This window comes from Mus caroli, unplaced genomic scaffold (assembly GCF_978045245.1).
Source record: "Mus caroli unplaced genomic scaffold, Mus_caroli_1 scaffold_15, whole genome shotgun sequence".
NCBI lineage: Eukaryota > Metazoa > Chordata > Mammalia > Rodentia > Muridae > Mus > Mus caroli.
This window is the reverse complement of record NW_028227270.1, coordinates 45,358,941-45,386,578: the sequence shown is the minus strand read 5'-3', so window position 1 is coordinate 45,386,578 and position 27,638 is coordinate 45,358,941. Positions and strand designations below refer to the sequence as shown.

Below are 27,638 nucleotides of genomic sequence, written 5' to 3'. Positions count from 1 at the left end.
CCCAGTTTGACAGTGAGAAACCTAGGGAAGGGGCCTGGAGCTCCTTTAGGACAAAGTTTAGGACAAAACCCAATCTGTAATATAGAGCTTCCTAATGTGATCTAGTTTTCAGGTTCCTCACTCATCTGCTCTTGCCTCCAAGCACATTTTTCCTCCCACCAATACAGTTATTTCAGAAGGTTCTGTACCAAGTTCTCAGAGGTTCCATTGTGTAGTAATAAAGAACCCCAGCAGTGAACCAGTGAACCAACAGGTTCTGTTCTTGCTGGTCTGAGTGGAGGACATCTATCCCAGGCCTACAACTCACTAAACGTGTGGAACCAACTTACAGCTCATCATGGAAGTCAGACCTATTGGGTGGATCTGTGGACAGGTGGTGAAGAACTTCTCTGGAAGACGTATGGCTGATCCTACTGTAACTGGGACTATGGGCATGGGCACAACTGGAAAGAAATCCCACTGGTTTCTCTGTGTTCCCTGTTCCCTGGGAGGAGGGCCAGTGTTCCATATTCCTGCAACTGTCACAGGATGTTTTTTCTAATTTCTTCTTTTCTTAGTTGAGGGGCTCCAGAAGGCAATCATGGACCTTATTGATGAGTTTAAAGATGATCTCCCTACCATTTTAAGATTATCACAGTCTAACCAGGTAATATGATTTATGAGCTTAAGAAAAAGAAAAAAATACGTTATTATTTGTATAATACAAATCATTAATATGGAGATAAGTAAGTAAAGTTAAAAAAATACTAATTTGTCCACAGAAAAACCAATTTCAAATTTTATTTCCTGGGAAAAGTCCTAGTGATAGACCAGGAAGTGAGTGAGATATATTAATTACAATTAAATTTGATCATTTTGTCATTAGATTAAAATTCTGGAGGTCTTTCAATCAGAAACTGACAATGTAGCTTACTTAATATTTACTTAATGCAAAATTGTAAAATAGAAATACTAAAATCTAATGTAAAAATCTAATGTAATTAACTGAATACAAACATATAACAGATTAATACTGAAAAGTAACAGTGTGTGTGCTAATGTGAAAAGAAAGTACAAATATCTACCAATTTACACAAACTATACATACCCTGTAATTTTAAAGTCTCTGTTCCAAAAAGGATTTGAAAAAGATAAACTACAGAAATTGGGAGCAGAGAGAATTTTGAAGATGCTTATAAAAAAAGAAACAGCAGTATCTTTTCTAACCTAATTATTCTAAGTATCTCCTTTGAAGTAAAATAAGCTTTATATAGCACTGTAAAAGCCAGACTTGTGACAATCAATGTCAAGTGTTTAGTCCAAACCACAAAGTTTAAACAAACATACCAAAAGCACTCTGAACAACATGGTAATCACAAAGTCTGTGCATTTCATTAGGAAAGGTGTTGGATCTGTCTTAGCCATTTCTGGAGATAAAATGTTGAATATTTACTAAATTACCCCCTCTATATCACTTGGGACTGGAAGAAAAGGATATAGAGACAGTAAAAAAGAACATAGTTCCTTGTCAGTGAATTTAATGTAATGAAGACGGAGTTGTAATGGTAAAGTTGTAATGGTAAATAAGATAATTTAACCTGGACCCAGAATATAAAGATCTTGGATGTCATGCAACAAAAGAGGCTAATCTTTCTCTTAATTATAACACAAACATGTCAGATGATTTTGAGGATGGAAATGACATACAAGTTTTACAGGGAAAATAATTCTTAGGGCTAGAGAGAGAGAGTTTAATGGGTCAGATCACTTGCTGTGCCAGCAAGAGTTTGAATCTCCAGCACTCACATAAAATCCAAGTATGTCTGTGCGTGCCTGTAAACCCAGCATTGCGAGTAAAGACGGGTGGATCCTGGGATCTCACTAGCTAGTCAGCCTAGCTGAAAGAATAAGGTTCAGTGACAGACCTGCCTCAAAAGAGAATGATAGAAGACACAGGAAACCATCCTTTGGCCTCTCCATGCATACACGAACACAGATATGTGCATTTGTCACACACATACACAAACACACACAAAAGAAACAAGTTATATTTCTAGTGATATTTTTTTCTTAATAGTGGCAAAGTTTCTAGTAAGATTCTGTTATAAATTGTTGCCAAGAATATTGGGAATATAAGACTGGTTGTATATTCAATATATCATAAAGTTGACATTGTATGATGACAGGCTATGCAGGAGTCAAGGAAGAGTCTGGATTTCTTGACTGTCAGGAGGAATAGTCATTCTATTAAGTAGGATAGGTAACTATGTGAAGAACAGAGAGATAGAATATAATAAAATTATTTAAGTTGAATTTGGTTCAAGGGATATAAAATGTTGTGTTTAATTCATGCAGTTGAGCTGTCAATTGGAGCTACTTAGCTTGTTGATCTGAATGTAGACTAACAAAGAAAATAAGCCTTCTTCATTTGGGAGAAAAAGATTATGATGAAGTGTGGGTTCCCAAGTAAGCTGTAGTTGGGCAGTATACTGGTGTTGGGTAGCTGACCAGGACAAACTAAGGCTTGAAGACTCAGGGGGCAAACCAAATTTAGTAGTTCCAGATCTTTAGTTTAGAATCTAGGTATTTTCCTCATTTACATTTCCAATGCTATCCCAAAAGTCCCCCATACCCTTCCCCCGACTCCCCTATCCACCCACTCCCACTTTTTGGCCCTGGCATTCCCCTGTACTGAGGCATATAAAGTTTGCAAGTCCAATGGGCCTCTCTTTCCAGTGATGGCCGACTAGGCCATCTTTTGATACATATGCAGCTAGAGTCAAGAGCTCTGGGGTACTGGTTAGTTCATAATGTTGTTCCACCTATAGGGTTGCAGATCCCTTTAGCTCCTTGGGTACTTTCTCTAGCTCCTCCATTGGGGGCCCTGTGATCCATCCAATAGCTGACTGTGAGCATCCACTTCTGTGTTTGCTAGGCCCCAGCATAGTCTCACAAGAAACAGCTATATCTGGGTCCTTTCAGCAAAATCTTGCTAGTGTATGCAATGGTGTCAGCGTTTGAAAGCTGATTATGGGATGGATCCCCAGATATGGCAGGCTCTAGATGGTCCATCCTTTCGTCACAGCTCCAAACTTTGTCTCTGTAACTCCTTCCCTGGGTGTTTTGTTCCCAATTCTAAGAAGGGGCAAAGTGTCCACACTTTGGTTTTCATTCTTCTTGAGTTTCATGTGTTTAGCAAATTGTATCTTATATCTTGGGTATCCTAAGTTTCTGGGCTAATATCCACTTATCAGTGAGTACATATTGTGTGAGTTCCGTCTAGTTACCTCCCCTCTTTGCATTCCCCTGGATTTGGTATAAAGTATTTTGACACACTGGAAACTTTTCTTGGCCATACTCTGAAGTTGTAAGAGAAGAGATGGACAGGTGTCCACTGTAGACCTAGGATGTAAATGCTTTAATGTGGATAGTAGTTGCAATAATTATTGAAAAAGCCTCAAGGGGAGTCCTCTGAGCTAGAGACATGCTAAAAGTGCCCTGCTACTTTCCCAAAATGTGCTTCCTCTCTTGCTAAAACTAGAGGCACTGAGACTTTGTTCAACCAAAAAATTTGCATTTTTTTATTAGTTTCTTAATTCACTTTAGATCCTGATCACAGCCCCCAATCCTTCCAATGCCCTGCTCAGATATCCCTCCTCCAATAGCCCTTTTCCTCTAAGATGAGGATCTCTCCCCTGGGTATCAGCCTACCCTGGCACATTACGTCACCACAGGACTAGGAGCATACTCTCATACAGAGGCCAGACAAGATAGCCCAGATAGGGGAACAGGATTCCATTTCTTTATATCCCCTTTCATCTTTGTCTTCTGATGGCATTATTGTCACAGTGATTTCCATTCAGATATATAGCTGCCAACTCCCTAAAGGCAGCTCTATGTCCTGTTTCTAGCACCTAATTTATTGACTTATGAGACTAAGGCCATTTATGGGAGAACAAAATGACAGCTTTTGCCCATCTTGAAATCTATGGTTCTTTTTTCACCATTTTCTTTGCTAACTTAGTGACACAAACCCACTCATACGTGTGATATGTACAAAGCACAGGCTGTGTGTAGAACAAAAAGAGACCTCCCCTGAGCCTTTAGGTGTGCTTTCCTTTTGAAAGCACATACTTCAGTAGTAACCCTTCCTGATCTCCTAGCTCAGCTTTTGTCTGGATTTGACAAGAACAAGTTCAACTTTCACAAAACAGTCTTGACTAAGTTTAACAGATGATGAAAAGGGAAAGGGAGGGAAGACGGTCAAGCCAGAGCATGAAAGGTGCCATCTCCACAGGGCATGTGCCCACTTTGCTTTCCCACAGAGCTCAATAGCAATTGCGCCAAAGTAAGATGTGATTCTGACTGTGATGGTTTGTACTTGCTCAGCCCAGAGAGTGGTACTATTAGATGGTGTGGCCCTGTTTGTGTAAGTGTGGCCTTTTTGGAGTACGTGTGGCATTGTGGGTGTGGGCTTTAAGAAACTCCCCTAGCTCTCTGGAAGCCAGTATTGTGCTAGCAGCCTTCAGACGAAGATGTTGAACTCAGCTCCTCCTCACCATGCCTGCTTGGATGCTGCCACGCTCCCATCTTGATGATAATGGACTGAACGTGTAAGACGGCCCCAATTAAATGTTGTCATTTATAAGACTTGCTTTGGTAATGGTGTCTGTTTAGAGCAGTAAAATCCTAACTAAAACAGAAGTTGGTACCATGGTATTGCTTTGATAGCCCTGACAATGCTTTTGTTTGGAAGAATGTGGATTTGGGGACTTTGGATTTGGAAAGCAGTGGAGTGCTTTAAATTGGGCTTAATGGCTATCCTATTAGGAATATGGAAGACATTGTTACTGAAAGTGATTTCAATATGTGGCCTAGAGACTGTCTTTGTGGTAATTTGGTGAAGACTGTATGTAGCTCCTTTATGCCCTGTATGAAGAATCTGCCTGAGGCTAAGGTGAAGAGACTCAGATCAATTGCATTGACAGAAGAAGTCTCAGAAAAACCCATCATAGACTTTGTTCTCTGGTTAAGTCTAATGAAGATCATTTTAAAGAAGCATGGCAAGCTGAGAAAGAAAAAAAATATAAAATATATGGTTCGAGTATTAAAGGGGTACCAGGAAGTGAAATGGAGCCTAATCTTGTGTTCTAGGAGATAGCAGATTAAGGGAATGGGATTTTGGAGCAAGATCCTACCCAGCTAAATTTAGATCCAGGCATGGTGGTACACACCTTTAATTTTAGGAGATAAAGCCAAGCAGATCTCTGAGTTACAGGCCAGCCTAGGACAGAGCAAGTTCAAGGTGAAGAAAATCTTAAATCCAGGTGTGGTGGTACATACCTTTAATCCCATGAGACAGACATGAAGACCTCTGAGTTCAAGGTCAATCTACAGATCAAGTTCCAGGACTGCCAAATTTAGGCAGTGAGGGACTTGGAAAACAGAAAGCTGGAAAGATAATAAAGGAGATCATGTTCTAGGACAGGAAGCAGAAGAACTGGGTAGCTTTGAAAATGTGGCTCTGGCTTTAGAGTGAAAAATAAAAGGGAACACTGGGACAATACTTGTTAGCTGGAGCTAAGAAATTAGTGGTGATTAAGAAGAGACCAGCATCACTGAGGTGAAATCTTCTGGGAAGTGTTTTCTGAGAGCACAAAGAAGCTGTGTTCCAGAGATAGCCAAGGTTGTAACTCGTGCTGCAGCTGTACTTGGTAATGTGTAAGAGTCACCCAGTTGGTACTGGTTTTGAAGGCATTGAAGGGGTCATGAAGATCAGCTTAGACTTGGCACTGTGAGAGGCCATGGAAGGCCACTGGTAAAGGTACAGCCTCAGTTGTAGTTTACAGCCAGAATGGAAGGGGTCATGCAAAGGATTTGAGGCTTGGCACCATAAAGAGAGCCTATGAGAGGCTATTGGTGAAGCCTAGTTACAGCAGAAGTTTATTGGAGATGCCAGTACCATGAGCTGATCACCAAGAACAGCAGCAATAGTGGAGTGGACCAACCTGAGCTTAGAGTACTATAGAGGGCAGAGCTGGAGAAATGAGGTCAGCCCATTGGAGAAGCCCAGGAGAGCCTGTGTGGATCCCAGACTTTGGAACAAGAAGCTGTAACCTTGAAGCTGCCTTGGAGACATCAAGATGTTCAAGATGCCAAAGTCATAGGCTATCTACTGAGGAAGGCTGCTAACAGTGAGTGGAACCAGCCCAGGAAAAGAAGTTTGTGACAGTTAACAAAGATGAAAAAGGAGTTGGAGATCTGAAAACTGCTTTGACACCAGACATGGAGATGCAGAGTTTGGAGTTTATCCAGCTGGTTTCCTGTCTTGATTCGGGGATTACAGTTAAGTGATTGAATGAATCTCAGAAGATACTTTGAACTTTGGACTTTTAACAATGTTGATACTGATATAGACTATGGGGACTTTGGAAGTTGGACTAAATGTACTTTTCTTATTATGCTACGGTAGATATGGCCCCCATAGACTCATGTGTTTGAACAAGCCTATGGGGGCAAAGGCGTGGAATGTGATGGTTTGTATTTGCTCAGCCCAGGAGTGGCACTATTAGGTGTGGCCCTGTCAAGTAGGTGTGGCCTTTTTTGATTATGCGTGGCTTTGTACATGTGGGCTTTAAGAACCTCATCCTGGCTGTCTGGAAGCCATCAGATGAGGATGGAGAACTCTCAGCTCCTCCTGCACCATGATGCCTGGATGCTGCCATGCTCCTACCTTGATGATAATAGACTGAACCTCTGAACGTGTAAGCCAGCCCCAATTAAATGTTGTCATTTATAAGACAGCAGGCAGGAGAAAAACTGGCTCCCACATGGCTAGGAGGAGAGGTTCAAAGCCCACCACCAAAATGATAAACTTCCTCCAACAAGGCCACACCGATTCCAATAAGGCCATACATTCTGGGAGTGCCATTCCCTAGACCAAGCATATTCAACCCACAGCAGCTAAATATGCCATTATTGCAATGCAGGCTAGCATGAAATAATACTGTTTTCAACAAATGTCATGTTTTGATCAACGTTAATTGTGTGAGCCCTACATGAACTTTGACATGACCAAATTATCAATGATAATTAACCTTGCTTTTATATAAAGACAAAAAGCAAGAAAGAAAATGTAGAAGGGGAGTTAGACTGATTGATTTGTCTGGTAGAATAAATCAATTTGCTTAAAAGAAACAGATGGGGACAATCATTGGCTGCAAGCCATGGTCTAGTGAAGAAGTGGAGGTGTGATAATGCATGCTAGTACACAGGGGCAGGGAAAGAGGATCTGGTCAGGGCCATATAATGCGTATGAGACCAGATTTTCTTAGAAAGCAAGACTGTGTCTCAGAAGAATCAGAAGAAAATAAAAGATCCCATAGAGACACTTAAAACACTAGAAGAGGGATCTGTAGACGATAACCATTTCACAACTGCCAACATGGTAGAGTCTCTAAACACTCATCACTTGAAAAGGAGACCAAGTTTGTAAGGTGAAACTTCATGCCCCATGCCTGTTTGTCCTGTCAATGTGGCTGACTACTCTTAATAATAATCACAGTGAGAGAGACCATAGGTAAACTGTAATCACAAGTAAGACAAAGTTAGTGCCAAGTCCCTGCAGAGGAAAAGTAGAGAAGGGTGGGTACAGCACTGCACAAGGGAAATGAACCAGCAGACATCAGAGCGTCAACAAGACAGGCTGTGAGGCTTTCCTGGCTGGCCTTCCACCACAGCCAGGAAGAAAATGGTGTCATGTGACTGTGCCTTTGTGCTGGTTTGCTCACTCTGCTTTGTGGTTGCTTTCTCTACAAGGCTTGGGAGGTTAGCAGTTTGGTCAGCCCACGGACCAAGCCCACTAGTGTCTAAATGGCACTAGTTTCTTTAGCTGTTGCCTTGGAGACTAAGACCATCCGTCTATGGGACTTTTCAAAAAAGTTAACAAAACAAACCACATCAGACCACCAAAAACAGGGCAAAAATACATCCTCAGGAATGGGCCAGAAATTCTGAACAGTAAGAAAAATACTGAAATCACATGATGTATATTTCTTTTTAAAGTAAATATGCAACATGTTAGCTCTTAGGCAGACATGACACAACAATTCAATTTATCAGATATTTTGTTTGTGTATATTTAGGTTTATCAAAATATTGCAGACTTTGTAGCCAATGCTTAACTGGTATTTCCTAACTTATGGCCAGATGACACCAATTTGCTTGGATTAATGATACAACTGCTTGTCTGTTGCCTGGATGCAGCCTAACCACACTCTGTGCAGTTTCTTTGTAGTTAACTACTGGGTAGAACACAGAAGAAACAACATGTTATATGCTTTGATAATGCTACTACAGGTTTGTTAGAAATTACTAGAATTTCTGAAGTTTTGACATATAGGATTTTCTTAGACCCACAAAATAGATCTGTCTGTAAGGCATTTTCATTTCCTTTAAATCCTTTCTACATATTATATATGTTCTAGTTTATAACTAAAACACTTTAAAGTAAACTTGTAAAAACATTTGTAGCATTTACAATAAGTACTATTGCTTGAATATTTAGGATATTGAGTAATCCTTGGATAAGAATTATTGTTTACAGTGGAGCCCGGAAGCGTAGGACTATAGTCCCAGGTAAACAGGAGGCTAAGGCAGGAGGATTGCAAAGTCCAAGGTCTGAATGGGTCACAGCATGAGTTCACATGCAACTTGCACAACTTATGAGATCTTGTGTCAAAGTAAGAGTAAACAGAGAGAGAGAGAGAGAGAGAGCTAAGACACAGCTCAGGGGTAAAATATCTGCTTATCGTGTACAAGACCCTAGGTTCAACCCCAAGTACTGGGAAGAAAGGAGGCAAAGAAGGTGTGAGAAATTTTTACAGCAGCTTCTAACATCAGTGTAAAAACACCATGCACACACCCCCACCACGCAGGCACAGTGGTAGCACATTCCTTTAATCCCAGCACCCAAGGCAGGCAGTGACGGGCATATCTCTATGAGTTTGAGGCCAACCTGGTCTACATAGGAAATTTAATGTCATCAAGGACGACATACTGAGACCCTGTTTCAAAAAACAAACAACAACAACATAAATCCAAAAAAGAAAATGAAAATGTTCCATCTTTTGGTTTATTCAATTCTTAATATTTTTATTGTAAGGAAAAATGAATGTGTTTATACATAGCTTTAATTATGGGTAATGATGTGTAGTTGTTGGACTGAGTGGATGTGAGGCTGTAGATGTACAATGTAATTGTATACTCAGTTTCTCTTACATGCAGATTCTAATAATGTGTCAAAGAATCATATATCATATTCTTTTCAAAGATTTTCTTTTTTTTTTTCAGAAAACAGATCCAGTGCAGAAAACATCCAAGGTCAGAATGGCCCTCGCCTTAGCCAAGATCAACCGTGGGACGCTCATTCAAGGGTTAAACCACATATCCAGCTCCTCCAAGTCAGTGGCCAAGCTTCTGCAGCCGCGGCTGGCATACAGACTCCTAGAACTGAGGAGCATCTCTCACCGGCTGCTGAGAGAAGTGAATGTGGCAAGTCAACCCCTGCACAGCGTACAGGTAAGCCCGGGCTACATCTGCACGCGCAGAGGAACCGTGCCAAGGACTCATAACTGACCCGAGTGTTGGAAATAAGTGACCATAGGAGGCTCAGTCCTAAATATCTATATCACCCATTTCAAGGCTCAGGAAACATCATGGGGTCAGGACAGAAGACCGGAAGAAATGCAGTGAAACCCCATCTTCTGGACAAGACACGCACTCACAGCAGCAGTGCTGCTTCTACAGGGCTAAGCCCACGGATACTCCCTCACCCACTGGGAAGGGCTCATAAGGCTATAGACAATGAATAGCTCCTAGAGAAGGGCGAGGGCTTTTTCATGAGTAGGAAACACACAGGTAAATTGCCCCAAACCTATGCTCATTCGAGTACCCCAGTTGAAGGTAATGGGCCACTCTTCCCCATGAAAGGTATGAATGTGGGAGGGGATTTGTTGGGAGAAAGGTGTCAATGATCAAGGGGAAGGGATAAGACAGAAAAATAGGGGATTATGATCAAAGTGCATGATTTTGGACAGAATTGTGAAAGAATAAATAGCATATTAAAACTTTAATTTAAAAATAAAACTGTGCTGGATTGGGGTTCCTTCATTTGAAAAGGATAAAGTGGGATAAGTGAACAGAATATAGGACAGTTTCTTGTTGGAATCCGAAGGGGAAAATGATGTGGACTTTTTATACCTTATAATTTACTTGAGTCATATAAACCTGTCCCTTTCAAACAGTTCAAAGTAAGTATAAGCACTGACTACTGGTGTCAAACCTAAGAGATTCTATAGTGAATTTTGTTTTTTACATTTTTCTTGGTTTTTTTATTAGATATTTTCTTCGTTGACATTTCAAATGTTATTCTGTTTCCTGTTCCCTCCAAAAGCGCCCTGTCCCATCCCCCTCCCCCTGCTCACTAACCCACCCACTCCTGCTTCCTGGCCATGGCATTTCCTCACACTGGGGCATAGAGCCTGCACAAGACCAGGGGTCTCTCCTCCCGTTGATGACTGACAAGGCCATCCTCTGCTACATATGCAGCTGGAGTCATGGGTTCCTCCATGTGTACTCTTTGGTTGGTGGTGCCAACTGGGGGCACTGGGTGTACCGGTTGGTTCATATTGTATTCCTCCTATGGGGCTGCAAATCCCTTCAACTCCTTGGGTCCTTTTTCTGACTCCTCCATTGGGGACCCTGTGCTCTGTCCAATGGATGACTGTGAGCATCCACCTCTGTATTTGTCAGGCACTGGCATAGCCTCTCAGGAGACAGCTATATCAGGCTCCTGTCAGCAAGCACTTGTTGGCATCCACAATAGTGTCTGGGTTTGGTGGTTGTATATGGGATGGATCCCCAGGTGGGGCAGTCTCTAGATGGTCATTCCTTCAGTCTCTGCTCCATACTTTGTCTCTGTAACTCTTACCATGAGATATTTGTTCCCCCTTCTGAGAAGGACTGAAGTATCCACACTTTGGTCTTCCTTCTTCTTGAGTTTCATGTGCTTTGTGAATTGTATCTTGGGTATTCTTAGCTTCTGGGCTAATATCCAATATCAGTGAGTGCATACCATGTGTGTTCTTTTGTGATTGGGTTACCTCACTCAGGATGATATCCTCCAGATCCATCAACTTGTCCAAGAATTTCATAAATTCATTGTTTTTAATAGCTGGGCCGTACCCCATTGTTTAAAATGTACCACATTTTCTGTATCCATTTCTCTGTTGAGGGACATCTGGGTTCTTTCCAGCTTCTGGATATTATAAATAAGGCTGCTATGAACATAGTGGGGTATATGTTCTTATTACATGTTGGAGCATCTTCTGGGTATATGCCCAAGAGTGGTATAGCTATTTCGAATTTTCTGGAACCGCCAAACTGATTTCTAGAGTGGTTGTACCAGCTTTCAGTCCCACCAGCAGTGAAGGTATGTTTTCTTTCTCCACATCCTTGCCAGCATCTGCTGTCACCTGAATTTTTGATCTTAGCCATTCTGACTGGTGTGAGGTAAAATCTCAGGGTTGTTTTGATTTGCATTTCCCTGATGACTAAGGATGTTGAACATTTCTTTAGGTGCTTCTCAGCCATTCAGTATTCCTCAACTGAGAATTCTGGATACCCTTGCATTTGAAGCATAGATGTTCAGAATTGAGAGTCCTTCTTGGTAGATTTTTCCGTTGATGAGTATGAAGTGTCCTTCCTTATCTTTTTTGATGACTTTTGGTTAAAGTCGATTTTATCCAATATTAGAATGGCTACTTCAGCTCCTTTCTTGGGACCATTTGCTTGGAAAATTGTTTTCCAGACCTTTACTCTGAGGTAGTGTCTGTCTTTGACACTGAGGTGCATTTCCTGTATGCAGCAAAATGCTAGGTCATGTTTACGTATCCAGTATGTTAGTCTATGCCTTTTTATTGGGGAATTGAGTCCATTGATGTTAAGAGATATTAAGGAATAGTGATTGTTGCTCCCTGTTATTATTGATGTTATTTTTATGTTTGTGTGATTATCCTCTATTGGGTTTGTTGAAAGATTTCTTGCTTTTCCTAGGATGTAGTTTCCCTCCTTGTGTTGGTGCTTTCCATCTATTATACTTTGTAGGACTGGATTTGTAGAAAGATATTGTGTAAATTTGGTTTTGTCATGGAATATGTTGGTTTCTCCATCTATTCTAAGTGAGAGTTTTGCTGGGTATAGTAGCCTGGGGTGGTATCTCTGTTCTCTTAGGGTTTCTGTTTCCTTTTTTTTTGTTGTTCTAATGCTAGCCCAAAAGTCCCCCATACCCTCCCCCCACTCCCCTACCCACCCATTCCCACTTTTTGGCCCTGGCATTCCCCTGTACTGGGGCATATAAAGTTTGCGTGTCCAATGGGCCTCTCTTTCCAGTGATGGCCGACTAGGCCATCTTTTGATACTATGCAGCTAGAGTCAAGAGCTCTGGGGTACTGGCTAGTTCATAATGTTGTTGCACCTGCAGGGTTGCAGTTCTCTTTAGCTCCTTGGATACTTTCTCTAGCTCCTCCATTGGGGGCCCTGTGATCCATCGAATAGCTGACTGTGAGCTTCCACTTATGTGTTTGCTAGGCCCCGGCCTAGTCTCACAAGAGACAGCTATATCAGGGTCGTTTCAGCAAACGCTTGCTAGTGTATGCAATGGTGTCATCGTTTGGAGGCTAATTATGGGATTGATCCCTGGGTATGGCAATCTTTAGATGGTCCATCCTTTTGTCTCAGCTCCAAACTTTGTCTCTGTAGGGTTTCTGTTTCCTGATGGCCCTTTAAGTGTCACTCTTGGGCCAGAAATGTGAAGAGAAGTGGTGGACTTACCTGTGCTTGCAGGTGTGTAGGCACCCGTAGGAGACCATCCCTCTCCTGGTGGTATTTGTATATGTAGATCTGTGGCACAGGATCAGCTTTAGGTGCTGATGGAGACCAGAAGATTCCCGTTTTAGGCTGGCCCTCAGTTCCTTTATCCTGAGGGCTCTGTTTGGGTTCCTCTGAGCAGCAGTGGTGGTCCAACCTGCACTCACAGTCCTGTCCACCTTCTGGGAGTCTTGCTCCCTCCTGGTGCTATTTGGGTATAGAGCCCTGTGGCAGAGGATCTGCTACAAGCAGAGATGGAAACTGGAAGCTGTAGTGAATTTTCAATTTGGTTGTATTTTGCACCTTACTCACAGAATATTGTTACGTTTTCAAAATAGCCTTTGGTATGGCAGTTGAGTATATTCAGCTATAAACTTTCTCAGGTGTACCCACTATAATTTATGTTTATTTCTAATTATATTTTTCCTTCATGGCTTCATGTAGCTTCTGTGATTTTTTTGTTAAAATGTTTTCAGGCCTGAATATTTTAAAAATTTTATGACACAGTACTTTGGATACTTCAATCTGGATGTTATTCAAAGCATCTGGACTTGTTCTGTAGGAAGACTCAGTGTCTTAAAGAGCCAGCATCTCAACCCTGGTTGTATCAGTTTGAACACTTTGGCTGAAAGGAGAGAAAATCATGCTCAAAATGGGTTAAACAAAAAGAGAAAGTGTTAGTGTACTGGCTATTTTTGTGTCAACTTGACACAGCTGGAGTTATCACAGAGAAAGGAGCTTCAGTTGAGGAAATGCCTCCATGAGATCCAACTGTAAGGCATTTTCTCAATTAGTGATCAAGGGGGAAAGGCCCCTTGTGGGTGGGACCATCCCTGGGCTGATAGTCTTGGGTTGTATAAGAGAGTAGGCTGAGCAAGCCAGAGGAGGCAAGCCAGTAAAGAACATCCCTCCATGGCCTTCTGCATCAGCTCCTGCTTTCTGACCTGCTCGAGTTCCAGTCCTGACTTCCTTTGGTGATGAACAGCAATATGGAAGTGTAAGCTGAATAAACCCTTTCCTCCCCGACTTGCTTCTTGGTCATGATGTTTGTGCAGGAATAGAAATCCTGACTAAGACAGTTAGCTTATACAAACCACCCAGACATAGCTGCATAGATACTAAAGCAATGCCTACCTCTCTTCCTTTGCATATCTTCATTCTTTCCTCTACATTCATTGCACTCCTAGATTATCCAACATGACCTGTAACTGCTTTGGGAAGGGGGTCTTCATCCTTCTAGGCTCAAGTAATTATGCCAGAAAATCAAATCCTGGAGCCAGTGTTCCTCAGGTTCACTGGTAGAGGCTGGCATACATCTCAGTGCTTGCCTTTAAACCAGGGAAGTGGACTACATCAGATGGCCTAAGACAGGTTCCCTGCTTTCTCTTCAGAGCTGGAGTCAGAGGCCTATGGAGACCATATGGCCTGAAAGTATAGTGAGAAGAGCAGGTCCTCAGACAGAATGGATGCCAGAATCAACAAACGTTTCATTACGTTGGAGTCTATCTTTAATTAATTAAAGATTTACTTTTGAAAAAAATCAAATACTTCAATTATTCATCACCCAAGAACAGAATTTATAAAAGATTTCTTTGCAATACTTGATATGTAAGAATATTTTAGAAAATATTTACATTTGCTAAACAATGAATTTTTTTTAACTCCAAGCCTTGTTCCTTATCGTTATAACATTGAAAGAATATTTGAATATTAGTTCCTTCTGAAATGTCCTTTGAAAGCTAATGCTTTGCCTTGCCATTCTTTCTCTGACTTTTGTCAAATCCATAGGCTTAAAAATTATTTTTATGTTATCTAAGGATGTTTTGCCTGTATGTAATGTCTGTGTGTCACATGAATGCCCAGCGCCCATGAAGGCCAGAAGAGGGCATCAGATACTCTGGAACTGGAGTTATACAGACAACTGTAAGTCTCCATATAGGTTCTGGGAATAGAACCCAGGTCCTTTGGAAGAGCAACAAGTGCATTTAACAGCTAAGCACTCCAGTCCCCAAAGCATAGTTTTTATAGAGTTGTAAAATGTCTTTTGAGATATTTCTCAAGTATTTCTTACAAATTAGGTTGCCATTTCTTTTGTCATTTTTCTACAGAATCAAAGCTGCAATGGATCTGAAATATTACATTACTTTTAAGCCATCACATTTTCCTTTTGTAGACACACACACACACACACACACACACACATACACAGCCTTATTTTTAAGATCTCCTAAGCAATTCAATGGCTGGACCACTTCCAAACCTCCCCATGGTCAACACACTCTCTCCTCTGATATTCCTGAATTATTTCAAACTAAAATCTGTATTTCATCTCTGCTACTGTCTCTCTTTCTGCCCAGCCATTGGCCACTGGAAACTTTATTTCACCAATCAAAGCCAACCAGGGGCAGGGACCCTGAGCATCTTACAGGCAGACAAGCAGGTTCCCATGTGATTTTGGGAACCAAATTAACATAAATAGCATTAGGGCCAATCCAGGACAGATTGTATTCTGAGCAATGTCTAGCTAATCAAATGTTCCTACTTTTGATTCTTTCTACGAGCTGATACAATAAGGGTTCTTTGTTAATTGTACATATTTAATATTGTATCAGGAGAGAAGAACTTTGAAATGAATAAACAGAGGCTTTTTCAGAGACACTGAAATGCCTACTCAGCTTCTCCTCTAAGGGGGTGGTGTATCCATTACTCTGGAATGTGTCTGCACAGCAAAAGGGAGAGGAGGGCATTATCTTGGGTGTCCTCTGACATATCTAGGGGGGTTCATCTATAGATCTCTCCACAGAAATGCATTTGCTGTAGCTTTTAAAGCTACTTGATATTCAAACATATCCCTTGCTCAGAAGACAGTTTGTATAGGAAGATAAGAGATCTGTAGAAAATAATCTCTCTGTAGTCATAGAAATTTAGTGGCAGAAAATACTGTCTTTGCATTCAAGCTAAACTGTGTGTTCTTTTTTACCCACTAAAACCTAAAAACCACAATGTATTTGACTGACAAGAGGAGTCTGAGATACATGTATAGCTTGTCTATATTAGCTCACTCTAGAAGCTTGTTTTGAGGCTGAGTGAATGAACCAGAAATAATGTGGGGTCGTTGTCTTCTTTGACACCAATTTATAACATATAACATTTTTCCTTTTGGGGGCCATCTAATGATGTAGCGTTATACAAATTTTACCAGTGAAATACTTAAAAACACAAAAATGGTTTATCAGAAGTCCCACGTAACTATAACCAAGACCTAATGCATGATCATTGTCCCTCAGAATGGCCCATTATAAAAAGAAACATATCCTAGCCCTTTTTCCTTCTCACAGAGCTGATTACCATAAAGGTGAAATGAAAATGTAATTTTATTTTTTAGAACATTTGGATATATTTATTTATATAGTATTATTGTGTATGCTTAACATTCACATAGATTACATTATGCTGTTACTTATCTTGAAAATTCTTGGTTTTGTCTAACATTATTAATAAATGTAGCTAGAGTTTATTTTAGCTTCTCTTTGGTCTTCCAAGACAAGGAGAGATAATCTAGAGTTTGTTACTGGGAGTATGAACAATTTAATTTCCAATTCCTTTCTTTTACAAACAGTACATTGGTGAACATGCTTATAGATGTCTTCCCTGTCCATACGTGTGAGACTTTGTCTGTGTATATCTCCAAGAGGAATTTTCAACTCTAACTAACTCAAACTGTACTGGCGTGAGCTTTCTTGAGAAAATTCTGAGTTTTCCATCTGATAATAACTAATTCAATTCTTGAAAAGCCTCAGCAACAACTTGTTCAAATATTATGTCTTTGTCAGTTTCTATAAACTCTTTTCCTGACATGCCTATTAAATATATTTTAATTTTATTGTATTTTTTCCTTAAGAGTAGCATTGAGAATAGAAACCAAGACCACACGCATGTCAGCAAGCGCCTCCTCACTGAGCTCTCTCGATTTACTCTACACAGCATTATTTTTGTGCACCCCCACAGAATAAAGTCTTTCCATACAGGGTCTCAGTATGCAGCTCTGGCTGGCCTGGGGCTTGCTCTGTAGACCAGGATGCCCTCAGTCTCACAGAGATCCGCCTGCCTCAGCCTCCCAAATTCTGGATTTAAAGGTGTGCACCATGGTGCTTGGCTTTTTCTTTTATTTAGATCAACTTGAGTAAATAGCTATGTCCAAAATGTCCTTCTACCTAGTCAGTGTATCTTAAACTTAAAACATATTATTTTCTATTGTGTGAGTATGTATGTATGTATGTATGTCCTTCTACCTAGTCAGTGTATCTTAAACTTAAAACATATTATTTTCTATTGTGTGTGTATGTATATATGTATGTATGTATGCATGTAAAGGTAGTTTATGTATAGAGGCCAAAGGTTGACATCAAGAATCTTCCTCAATTTTTCTCCACTGAATTGTTTGAGGCAGAGTCTGTCACTAAGCCTGCAGAGAGGCCAGTATCCTCCTCTCTCAGTTTCCAGCACTGGGATTACAAGTGTGTTACCACCAAGCCTTACATTTTTAAACCCAAGTCTTCATGCTTGTATGGCAAACATGTTATTGAATGTACTGTCTCCTTTTTGCCCCACATTAAGGACTTTGAAAAGAATTGTGGGTTCTTTCTCTGAGGATTCTGTTTTTGGTTTTGGTTTTCATCCCCTTTCAAGTCTTAGAGAGCTTTCTACCTTTAAAATTTTCCAAGAATCCTGAACATATTTGGTGTGTGTGTGTGTGTGTGTGTGTGTGTGTTATCTTTCAAATAATTATTCTTTGAAATATTAGGAGTGACTTTCTTTATGTTTTATGATTATATAACTGGAATTTTCCCAGCTGAGTTCATATTAGTAAAACCTTCTGCACTTGGTGGCAGAGTTCTCCTGGAGGAATTTTGCTAGTGCCCTAGGGACATTTGGACAACCTGGGACTAGACTTAAAGCATTTCCAGTCCAGGATTTTCTGCACCATCCTGAGAATCTCAGACAGCACTCTAAGGTATTATCCCAAAGAGAAAATGCCAGTACCAGGCAGGAGCAGCTTCCCCACTCCTGTTGTGCTGTTTACAGTTTGAGTCTCAATCTCCCTGAAACTGCAGCTCAGCAAATTCTTCCATCCACCATGTGGCACATCCATGCCTCAAATGCTGCTGGGTATTAAAATTCATCTGGTGGTCCAGTAAGGACCCAGAGTGCCCAAGATACAAGCTCACAAGCTACTCTGGCTATTTCTTCTTTGTTCTTGGCACAGGAATTTATCTTTCTTTTTTATAGACTTGGCCTTACATGAAGTTTTGGGGTTTTACATTTTTTAAATTTTATTTTATTTTTAATTTGTTTTTTACATTCCATATTCCATTCTCTGTCCCCTACCCCGATCTACTCTCCGACTGCTCCACCTCCTCCCCACCCCAGACTGTCTCCACGAGAATGCCCCCACTCCCACCCCACCTGACCTCTAAACTCCCTGGGGGCTCCAGGCTCTTGAGGATTAGGTGTATCATCTCTGAATGAACACAGACCCAGAAGTCTTCTACTGTATATGTGTTGGGGGCCTCATATCAGTTGGTGTATGCTGTTTGTTTGGTGGTCCAGTGTTTGAGAGATCTCGGGGGTCCAGATTAATTGAGACTGCTGGTCCTCCTGCAGGATTGCCTTTCTCCTCAGCTTCTTTCAGCCTTTCCTAGTTCACCAACAGGGGTCAGCTGCTTCTGTCCATTGGTTGGATGCAAATATCTGCATCTGACTCTTTCAGCTGCTTGTTGGGTCATTTAGAGAGCAGTCATGATAGATCCCTTTTTGTGAGCTCTCCATAGCCTCAGTAATAATGTCAGGCCTTGGGACCTGGACCTGTGAGCTGGATCCCACTTTGGGTCTGTCCCTGGACCTTCTTTTCCTCAGGCTCCTCTCCATTTTTATCCCTGTAATTCATGCATGTCCTTTTGGGTCTGAGTTACCTCACTCAGGATGATATTTTCTAGTTCCATTCATTTGCCTGCAAAAATAGGGATGTCCTCATTCTTAATAGCTGAGTAACATTCCATTGTGTAAATGAACCACATTTTCTGTATCCATTCTTCTGTCGTGGGACATCTAGGTTGTTTCCAGCTTCTGGTTATCACAAATAAGACCACTATGAACATAGTGGAACACATGCCCCTGTGGCATGGTGGGGCATCTTTTGAGTATATTGCCAAGAGTTGTATACCTGGGTCTTAAGGTAGATCTATTTCCAATTTTCTGAGGAACCTCCAGGTTGATTTTTCAGGGTGGTTGTACCAGTTTGCAATCCCACCAGCAATGGAGGAGTGTTCCCTTTTCTCCATATTCTCTCCAACATGTCCTGTCACCTGAGGTTTTGATCTTAGCCATTCTGATTGATGTAAGGTGAAATCGCAGGTTCATTTTGATTTGCATTTCTCTGATCACTAAGGACTTTGAACATTTCTTTAGGTGCTTACAGAGACAGACATGTTGATCAATGGAATAGAATTGAAGACCCAGAAATAAAACCACACACTTACAGTCACTTGATCTTTGACAAAGACACCAAAAATATACAATGGAAAAAAGAAAGCATCTTCAATAAATGGTGTTTCTCTAACTTGTTGTCTGTATGTAGAAGAATGAAAATAGACCCATATTTGTCACCTTGTACAAAGTTCAAGTCCAAGTGGATCAAGGACCTCAACATAAAACCAGATACACTGAATCTAATAGAAGAGAAAGTGCCTTGAACTCAGTGGCACAGAGGGAAATTTCCTAAACAGAACTCTAATGGCTCATGCTGTAAGATCAAGAATTGATAAACGGGACCTCATGAAACTGGAAAGCTACTGTAAGGCAAAGGACATAGTCAAAAAGACAAATCAGCAACCTACAGATTGTGAAAAAAATCTTCCCTAACCCCACATCTGATAGAGGGCTAATAGAAGTTAATAACCAAAAAAAAACCAAACAACCCAATCAAAAAAATGGGATATAGAACTAAACTGAGAATTCACAACTGAGGAATCTCAAATGGCTGAGAAGCACCTAAAGAAATGGGGTTTTAATTTTAAATGGAATTTCTCAGTGGTTTTGTGTGAATGTTTCCACACTACCTCAGCCTGACATGTTACTGGACCCATCTTTCTCTCAGCCCTATTTACCATGTTCTTTTACAATTTAATATAAAATTCCTACATTTCTTTTGGGAAGTAAGTCAAGTATAAGTTAACCTTTCAATTAATTAAGCAAATATTTATTGAAACCTGACATATGAAATGACTAGTTTAGGTACCAGGCATTCAGAGGTACTTCATCTTTGCCTCATGGGGATAATAGGGACATATGTAGATACTGTCAGTTGAATGTAGCAAGTGCCATGACCAAAGGGCATAAAGTAGACTGTGGAAAGATCCAGAAGAGGCATGCAATTTCAGAACTTGAAGATTAGTGAAGGCATATATAGAAGCATGAATGTGAACATTAGGCCAGAGAGTCAAAAGCACGATGAAGGGATGCATGAGATGTGAAGCATGGGAGGGATTGCTCTGTGGACAGAGTGTCTCCACGGTGCTAGTGTGCTGAGTGTGTCTCAACACACTGGATACCTCTTAGTCATAGCATGCAGAAGTTATGTTCATTCTTAACAACCAACAGTCAATTTTCCCAGCTGCTTCCAGGTGAAGCTTTATGGTGGGGAATTTCAAGGCAGTGATAGCTGGAATTAATGTTCAAAGGAATAAGTTGTGTGACCACCTGGAGGATACCACTTTACGTAAAAATGGCTGTGGGAAAAGTAGATGGCCTATTACTGGTTTGAAGCTATGTTTCATGGTCTAAAGATTGTCTTCAAGTGCCCTCCCTGTTGGGTCTCTGATCTGAGAGTGGTAAATGATAGAAAGAAGCATTTTTTTTAACCTGGAACAATTAAATTAGTTCTACCTAAATTCTTTTATTAATATGAAATACCAATGAAGCAGATTATTTCCCTGTAAAACATGGAAATAGAGAAGCATTTTCATTAGGGCATTGACAATAACTAGAGTGATGTTTGAGCCATTTGTTGCAGTACAGGGAGAGCTAAGATTAAACTTACAGTAACAGTTTCCTTAAGATGAGAGAGAGGATACTGGCCCAGAGCCCCTAAGACAGACTCTTGGGTCCTTTGAATGGATATGGAGCATGTGAGTATTTCTTAGCCTTTAAAATACATACATGAGCTGCCCAAAGACTCAATGCACACTCATTATTTAAAGAATTGCAATGGCCACTCATGAGTTGAGTACAGAAGTTAGGGTTTGGCCTCTCCATTGATATCTTGTTAGAAATTTCCTTTGCATCTGACTCTACAGAGAGATGGATGCTGGGTCATGTTTCTTCTCTAGTTCTTCCAGGTTCTGCAGAGCTAAGAATGCAGTGATAGGAGAGTAGCTAATGATGTTAAGCCTCAGAAATGGAAAACTCTGAGTGGAGAATTCTCTGGAGGTTTCCAACATCCCTAGCACCAGTACTTTAGAGTGGTGTGTCCACCCAGCCTGTAAGCTGCCTGGCTGAGCAAAGCCTGCAGCTGCTCTTGCTGCAGTGACCTAGATAATCAGCTTAGATGCTGGCTTGAGCCAAGACACGTCAGCTCCAGACATAGCTGTTGATTTTGGAAGGCCAGTCAATGTGGGTCCCAGAATTAAGAGCTCTTTTTGGGTTGAGATAAGATGACTGTTTGTATTGTCATCATGGAGGGGGGAGGCACAAGGTAAAATGGGGGAAAAACCTGAGTGAACCTGAAGATCTATACTTCCAAGATATTTTATTCAAGGCAACTGAACTCATGCCTTTTTGCAGGTTGCGGTGAGCTTTCTAAAAACAACCCTCCCCCCTCCCTCACCACCACCTTCCCTGCATCCTTCACATGCACGCCAGTTAAGAGTTTAAAGTATAAATACCAGGACTTCTGTGGGTTCTTCATGGGCCTACCCCAACACTAACCTAGGAGGTATGATTCAGACCCGAAGAAAGAGGACATTTTCCCCAAAAGAGAAATTCTCAAACATGTACTACTCCTAGTTGGTCAAAAAGTCAGGGCATCTGACCTCTGCTGGACCATTTGAATAAAAGCTTTCTCAGGAATAATGTTCGACAAGATGCTAACCAAAGCTTTCTGTACTGTGTACTGCTAGGAGTCTAATACTTAGAACTGTGGTGAGTTATGCAAAGGCATGGCCGTGTAGCTCTTGCTAACTTGTATGAAGCCCCATCTTCCTGGGCCTGCCTGTTCACAGCATCAGCATGTCTTATAGTTGTTTGTTCGTCACCCAGTGAGAGCTGTCCCTGACTCTTCTCCTATCCCTCAGCAAGGTGATTCTGAACAACATGAAAGAAGTCAGACCTGGTAATTCTTTACCTTGTCGGTTATGCATAATTAAATCTTTATTTTCTCAGCTGCTCAAACAAGGCTTTCTTGTAATTTATGTCACTATTAATGAAAATAAAATGAAGACAGGTGCTTCTTTATGGGACAGTCAAATATGTGAATGGAGTTTAAAGATGGAAAATGTTCCTTGTCTCAAAATTATGTACTGTGCATATTAATGTAAACAAGCTAAAAATATTGACATGACATAGATACTATACTTTTTAAAATATATAAATGATATTAGTAAAACAAATTTAAGATAAAATATTTCAGACAGACCAAGATGTAAATAAAGACTATTATTTTTTTTCCATCTCCTGTTTATTATTTTTTCTATATATTGTTCCTGCTAAGAGGCAGAAATGAAGCAAGGTGGTTTACCATGTAAAAAACATGCAGTGCATGTTTCTTCATCAGTGATCTATTGCTGTGAAGTGACATCATGATCAAGGATTTGGTCTTATAAAGGAAAGCACTTCATTGGGTACTTGCTTACAGTTTCAGGGGCTTAGGCTATTGTCATGTTGGGGAGCATGGCAGCTAGCAGGTGTGGTGCTAGAGAAGTAGCTGAGAGCTACATCCTGATCTTCAGACCAAGAGAGAGAAAGAGCCTGGTATGCACTCTTGATACCTCCAAGCTCATCCCAGGGACACACTTCCTCCAATAAGGCCACAGCTTCTATTCCTTCTCAAAGAGGACCACTCCCTGATGGCTAAGTATGCAAATATATGAGTCTATGGAGCCAACCTTATTCAAACCACCAAAGCATGTTAGCCACAAAACTGGAAAATGCTTTTTGCTGGTAGCCACATAAATTTTGGAGGAAATATATTTCTTATGGAAATGTTAAAGAATTTGAAAGCAATAAGATACTGAAACTAGTAATCCTTAGGCAATATACAACATTAATTACTCACAGGTGTAACAGGCATCATCAACACAATACATTTCGAAACTAATCATTTTAATTACCTTTTGATGAGAGAATGCATCTGGGGGAAGTGCGTTGTGGAACCAAGTATGATTTCTTACATAGATACCTCTTTAATTATTTGAGACTTTTTTACTGACTCCACATAGACCTTCCCCCATGCACGCAAATGAGTCTTTCCTCTACAAAAAGGTATCTTGGTGGAGTATATCTGCTTTTATTTTTCCTGCTCTTTACCTGCGTGCTTATGTCCTGTAGCCAAACAGTCAGGTTCAAAAGCATGCAGCCATTCTCATGTTTCTGGGAAAAAAGAAAATACAGCCTTTGATTCGTTTCCCAAAGACTCCTTAGTCATGGACTCTAACACATTTTCCACTTCGACTTGTGGAGAGAGTAGCCAAAATTGGAGAAAATTTATTTCCTATAAGGATGATTTATTACAGAAGTAGAAAGCATTAATTGTAAGCAGTAAGAATACACTGATTCCTCTATCTGGGTGTTTCCTTTCTTTCCTGAGAAAGGAAAGAAGAGAACAGTTCACGTTACACTCCCTTTCTTTTAGCCGAGAGGCCTCTTGGCCTATTATTTGTTCCGGCATTCCATAAATCCCTTACTAAGAGCCAAGGAAATACTACTGGCCGGTTTTGTTCAGAAGTGGTAGCAGTCAGCCAAAATGAAACATTCAGTATACTGAGTACACTTATAGTTTAGACATTTCACCAGCACAATAAATACCCTGTGCTTTTCCAACCTAACCGGGACAGTACCGAAGCAGCTAATCGTTCTGAACCTGGGTTCCTACCTCACAGATTTCATAGAGATTAAAACAATAAAAGCAACACTATTAAAAGAAAAGCTGGCATACAAGAAGTGTTCTATTAAAAAAATGATGCAAAGTTGTACTATTCAAACAAAAGCTATTCTAATTTGGTGTATTTCTGTCAATATTTTCCTCTAAAAAGCTAGTTGTATTTTCATACATAAAAGATGGATAGAATTCTTAAATTCTAAATCAAAACATACAGAGTTATATAATCAAAAAGTAGGCAAACCACTGAATGTATAACTCAATGGATTTTCATAAATTGAACACTATTTATGGTAGTCACGTCCTGAAAATCTCATCCCTCCTTCAGCACTGCTCTTGCCTGGAAGGAAGGAGTCCACTTGCTTGACTCCCCAGTAGAGATTAGTGTGGCTCGCTTTTCTTTAGTGTTTACCCCATTTGCTAGGCCTATAGCTTCAACCTCATTCTTTCTTATATGCCATGCCTGTCATGTCACTTACTTATTAAATATTATAATTAATAATATTAGTAATTATTAATTATACTGTGTACAGGCGTTCCACTGAATCCTGTAAGCATGTTCTTGTCTTCCTAGCAAACCCTTGACATAAACAATGCTAACTCCATCTCCCACTTTCCACTCGGATGAGCAGAGCCTTCCAGCAGCAGAGCCCACTGGTCTGATTAGAGGTTAGCCCTGGGATGTGATTTCTTGCTGGAGCCTAACTTTACTTTTAGCAGCTATGCTGTCTCCTTTCCCCTGGCTCTCGGTGGAATGGAAAAAACAAAATGCCACCTTTAGGAGGTGGTTTTAAGGATAAAACTGAGTGTTTATAAAGCATAAATGTGGCTTTCTTGATGTTTTATTTGAGCTAGGGTTGTTCTGTTCCTTCCTGGCTGGTCTGAGTAGCTATGACAATCAGCCTGTACTGCCACATCAGCTTACAAAGCAAGCAGCATGACACCTGTAACAGAATGAAGTGTTTATTCAGTAAAATGTTATATACTTCAGAAGCATGTTTGTAAAGGTTTCAGAATATATTATTGGTTAGATTTATTTGCTAACCTTTCCGCTATCAGTAATTATTTTGGCTTTTTTTTTTTTTAGGAGAGGGGAGAGGAAGTCAATAAACTTTGCAAAATGAGCTCTTCCTATACTGCTTAGGCTGACATCAAATTGCTATGCTGAAGAAATCCTCCTGCCTCAGCCCTCAAATAGCTGGAACACATGCTCCTATGTGTGGATAATTTTGCCTTTTTTTTTTTTTTTTTTTTTGTGATGCTGGGAATAACTCAAAACTGGTGTATACCAGGCAAGCACTCTCCCATTGAGCTGAAGCTCCAATCTCAGCATTATTAGTCATTTTAAGGGCAATGCACACACTGATCTTAGCATGTGTGCACTCTCCACTGTGCATTTTTATGACTTTATCAGTTCAGCCCTGTCATTGGACAGTCACTGAAGCTGCTGTGTGGCTTGGCTTTTACTTCAGAGGAGCATGGCTAACTGCCACTTCGCTGCTAGAGGGAAGGAAATAATTATTTGAAGGCCCTCAGTTCATAGCCTGTTCAAAGCAACAGAAGTGGCCCATAGGAATGAGCCCCTTAAACTGAATATGTTATACCAACATGTTTAAGGTAACATCTGCTACCAGAAACCAGAGAGGCAAATTCATTATTAGCATAAACCCTTCAGGGCAGCAGGCTGGGTATGAGCAGAGACTTGCCTGCAGCTTAATGATCATCTAAGGTCAGGACTGCCTGCAGCAGACCCATGATTAACATTTCCAAGCGGGTCATTAATCTCCAGGAAATGCTTAGTATTTTGATTGCTGTTGGCTTAATTGAGGTTGTGAATAATTTAGTAAAGAATGATTACATGAGTATTAGAAAAAGACAACGAACGTTTCTAATATTTAGGGAGCACCTCCTAGCAAGCACACTTCACAGCTAAACAATGAAATAGTTCCGGTTTCAGAAATAGAGACTTCAGATTTGTGTAGATTTGCCACACATTTTTATTAGTAAAAGGACGCGTCTTGTTAAGAGGAGAAACAGGAACTAATATATCTTCATAGTGTGGGAAAGCACAAATAGCTAAAATACAGCCAACTTTCATCAGGTAAAAAATTTTAAATTCTCAGAATAATATTGTGAAATAGAACATTGAAACCTTGAAATTTACATTTTAATGAACTTTCTCTTTGTTTTTGCAGGTGAAAAGAGGTTCTTTGTTTGAAATCATTTCTTTTCCAGCAAAAACTGCTTTAACTAGCATAATGTATGCTTCTTATGCAGCACTAATTTATTTGGTAAGTTAACTGCTAGATTGTAGAAATAAATGCATTTCATGCCTTGTTGAAGACAGCACTTATCAGGATCTTTACTGTTTCTTTGTATGTAGGGTTGTTTATAAATTCTCTATGTCTAGCTACTTTGTCTATTCAGTTTTACTGTGAATCACTGGACCTTCATAAAAACGTCTTTATAACTGGTAATCTTCTAATAATCTTCTAATATATGGTCATGAGATATCCGATGTTTACTTTGACCTTTTGAAATTTCTCTTAACAAGTTTTATGATTTCATCATAGTTGTTATACATTTTTTATTTATTTATTTATTTTTTTGGTTTTTCAAGACAGGGTTTCTCTGTGTAGTCCTGGCTGTCCTGGCACTCACTTCGTAGACCAGGCTGGCCTCGAACTCAGAAATCCACCTGCCTCTGCCTCCCGAGTGCTGGGATTAAAGGCGTGCGCCACCACGCCCGGCTTATACATTTTTTAAACTTTTATCATATTACAACATATTCTGGTACTAATTTTTTCCTACAACCTATAAATTTGATGCAATCCAAATTAAAATCCAAACAGCTGGTTTCTCTCTCTCTCTCTCTCTCTCTCTCTCTCTCTCTCTCTCTCTCTCTCTCTCTCTCTCTCTCTGTGTGTGTGTGTGTGTGTGTGTGTGTGTGTGTGTGTGTGTGTGTGTATAAGTTGACTAGCTGCTTCTAGACTGGTCAGGGAGGGCTGGGAATATGATGCAGCTCAGTAGTGTTCTTGCTTAGTATGCACAAAAGCCTTAGGTTTGGTTTCAAGCTGTGGATATATGAATATATGAATCAGGCATGGTTGTGCAAGCCTGTAATCCCAGCAAGCAAGAGGTAGAGAAGTCAGAATCAAAACTGAAGGGAACAAAGGGAGCATGTGTGTTGCTGTGTTTAACAGTGAGGAGCAGGAGGGACAGAAGGCAGGAGAGCAGCCGGAGGCCTCAACCTTTTGCTGTTATCCTTTCAAGAAAACCAGAACTGAATCTACCTTCAAAGCACTGCATTGATGCCTTCTGTAATAAGATGGTAGAACAGAAACATTCTTTGCATGAGTATGCAAGTAGGAAGAGTCAGTATAACAATTTATATTCTGAGGAAAGAAAAAGAAAAAAGCTATAGGAATCAAGGTTAAAAGACACAAAGAAACAGCAAGGCAACTCGGAGAAAAGCACAAAACAGTTGGAAAGTTCAACTTTGGCCCCAACAGGGCTGAGCTTATGTCTCCATGCCAGAATACCCAGTAAGGCAGAGTGCCGACAATCACAGTGATACCAT

At 40.4% G+C, this 27,638-nt stretch overlaps 1 protein-coding gene across 2 annotated transcripts in view; it reads left to right on the top strand.

Moving 5' to 3' along the window:
* The first annotated feature begins 270 nt into the window (after nucleotides 1–270).
* The window catches only part of Spata9 (spermatogenesis associated 9), a 31,838-nt gene continuing 4,470 nt past the window's right edge, over nucleotides 271–27,638 (top strand). Inside the window, exons 1-4 of one of the 2 annotated variants that reach the window (XM_021180746.2) lie at nucleotides 271–398; nucleotides 558–646; nucleotides 9,331–9,558; nucleotides 26,254–26,349. In XM_021180746.2, coding sequence (XP_021036405.1) covers nucleotides 338–398; nucleotides 558–646; nucleotides 9,331–9,558; nucleotides 26,254–26,349 — 474 coding nt within the window. In that variant the 5' untranslated portion in view covers nucleotides 271–337. The remainder of the gene's footprint in view (nucleotides 399–557; nucleotides 647–9,330; nucleotides 9,559–26,253; nucleotides 26,350–27,638) is intronic. The other variant, XM_021180747.2, reaches the window with a different exon arrangement.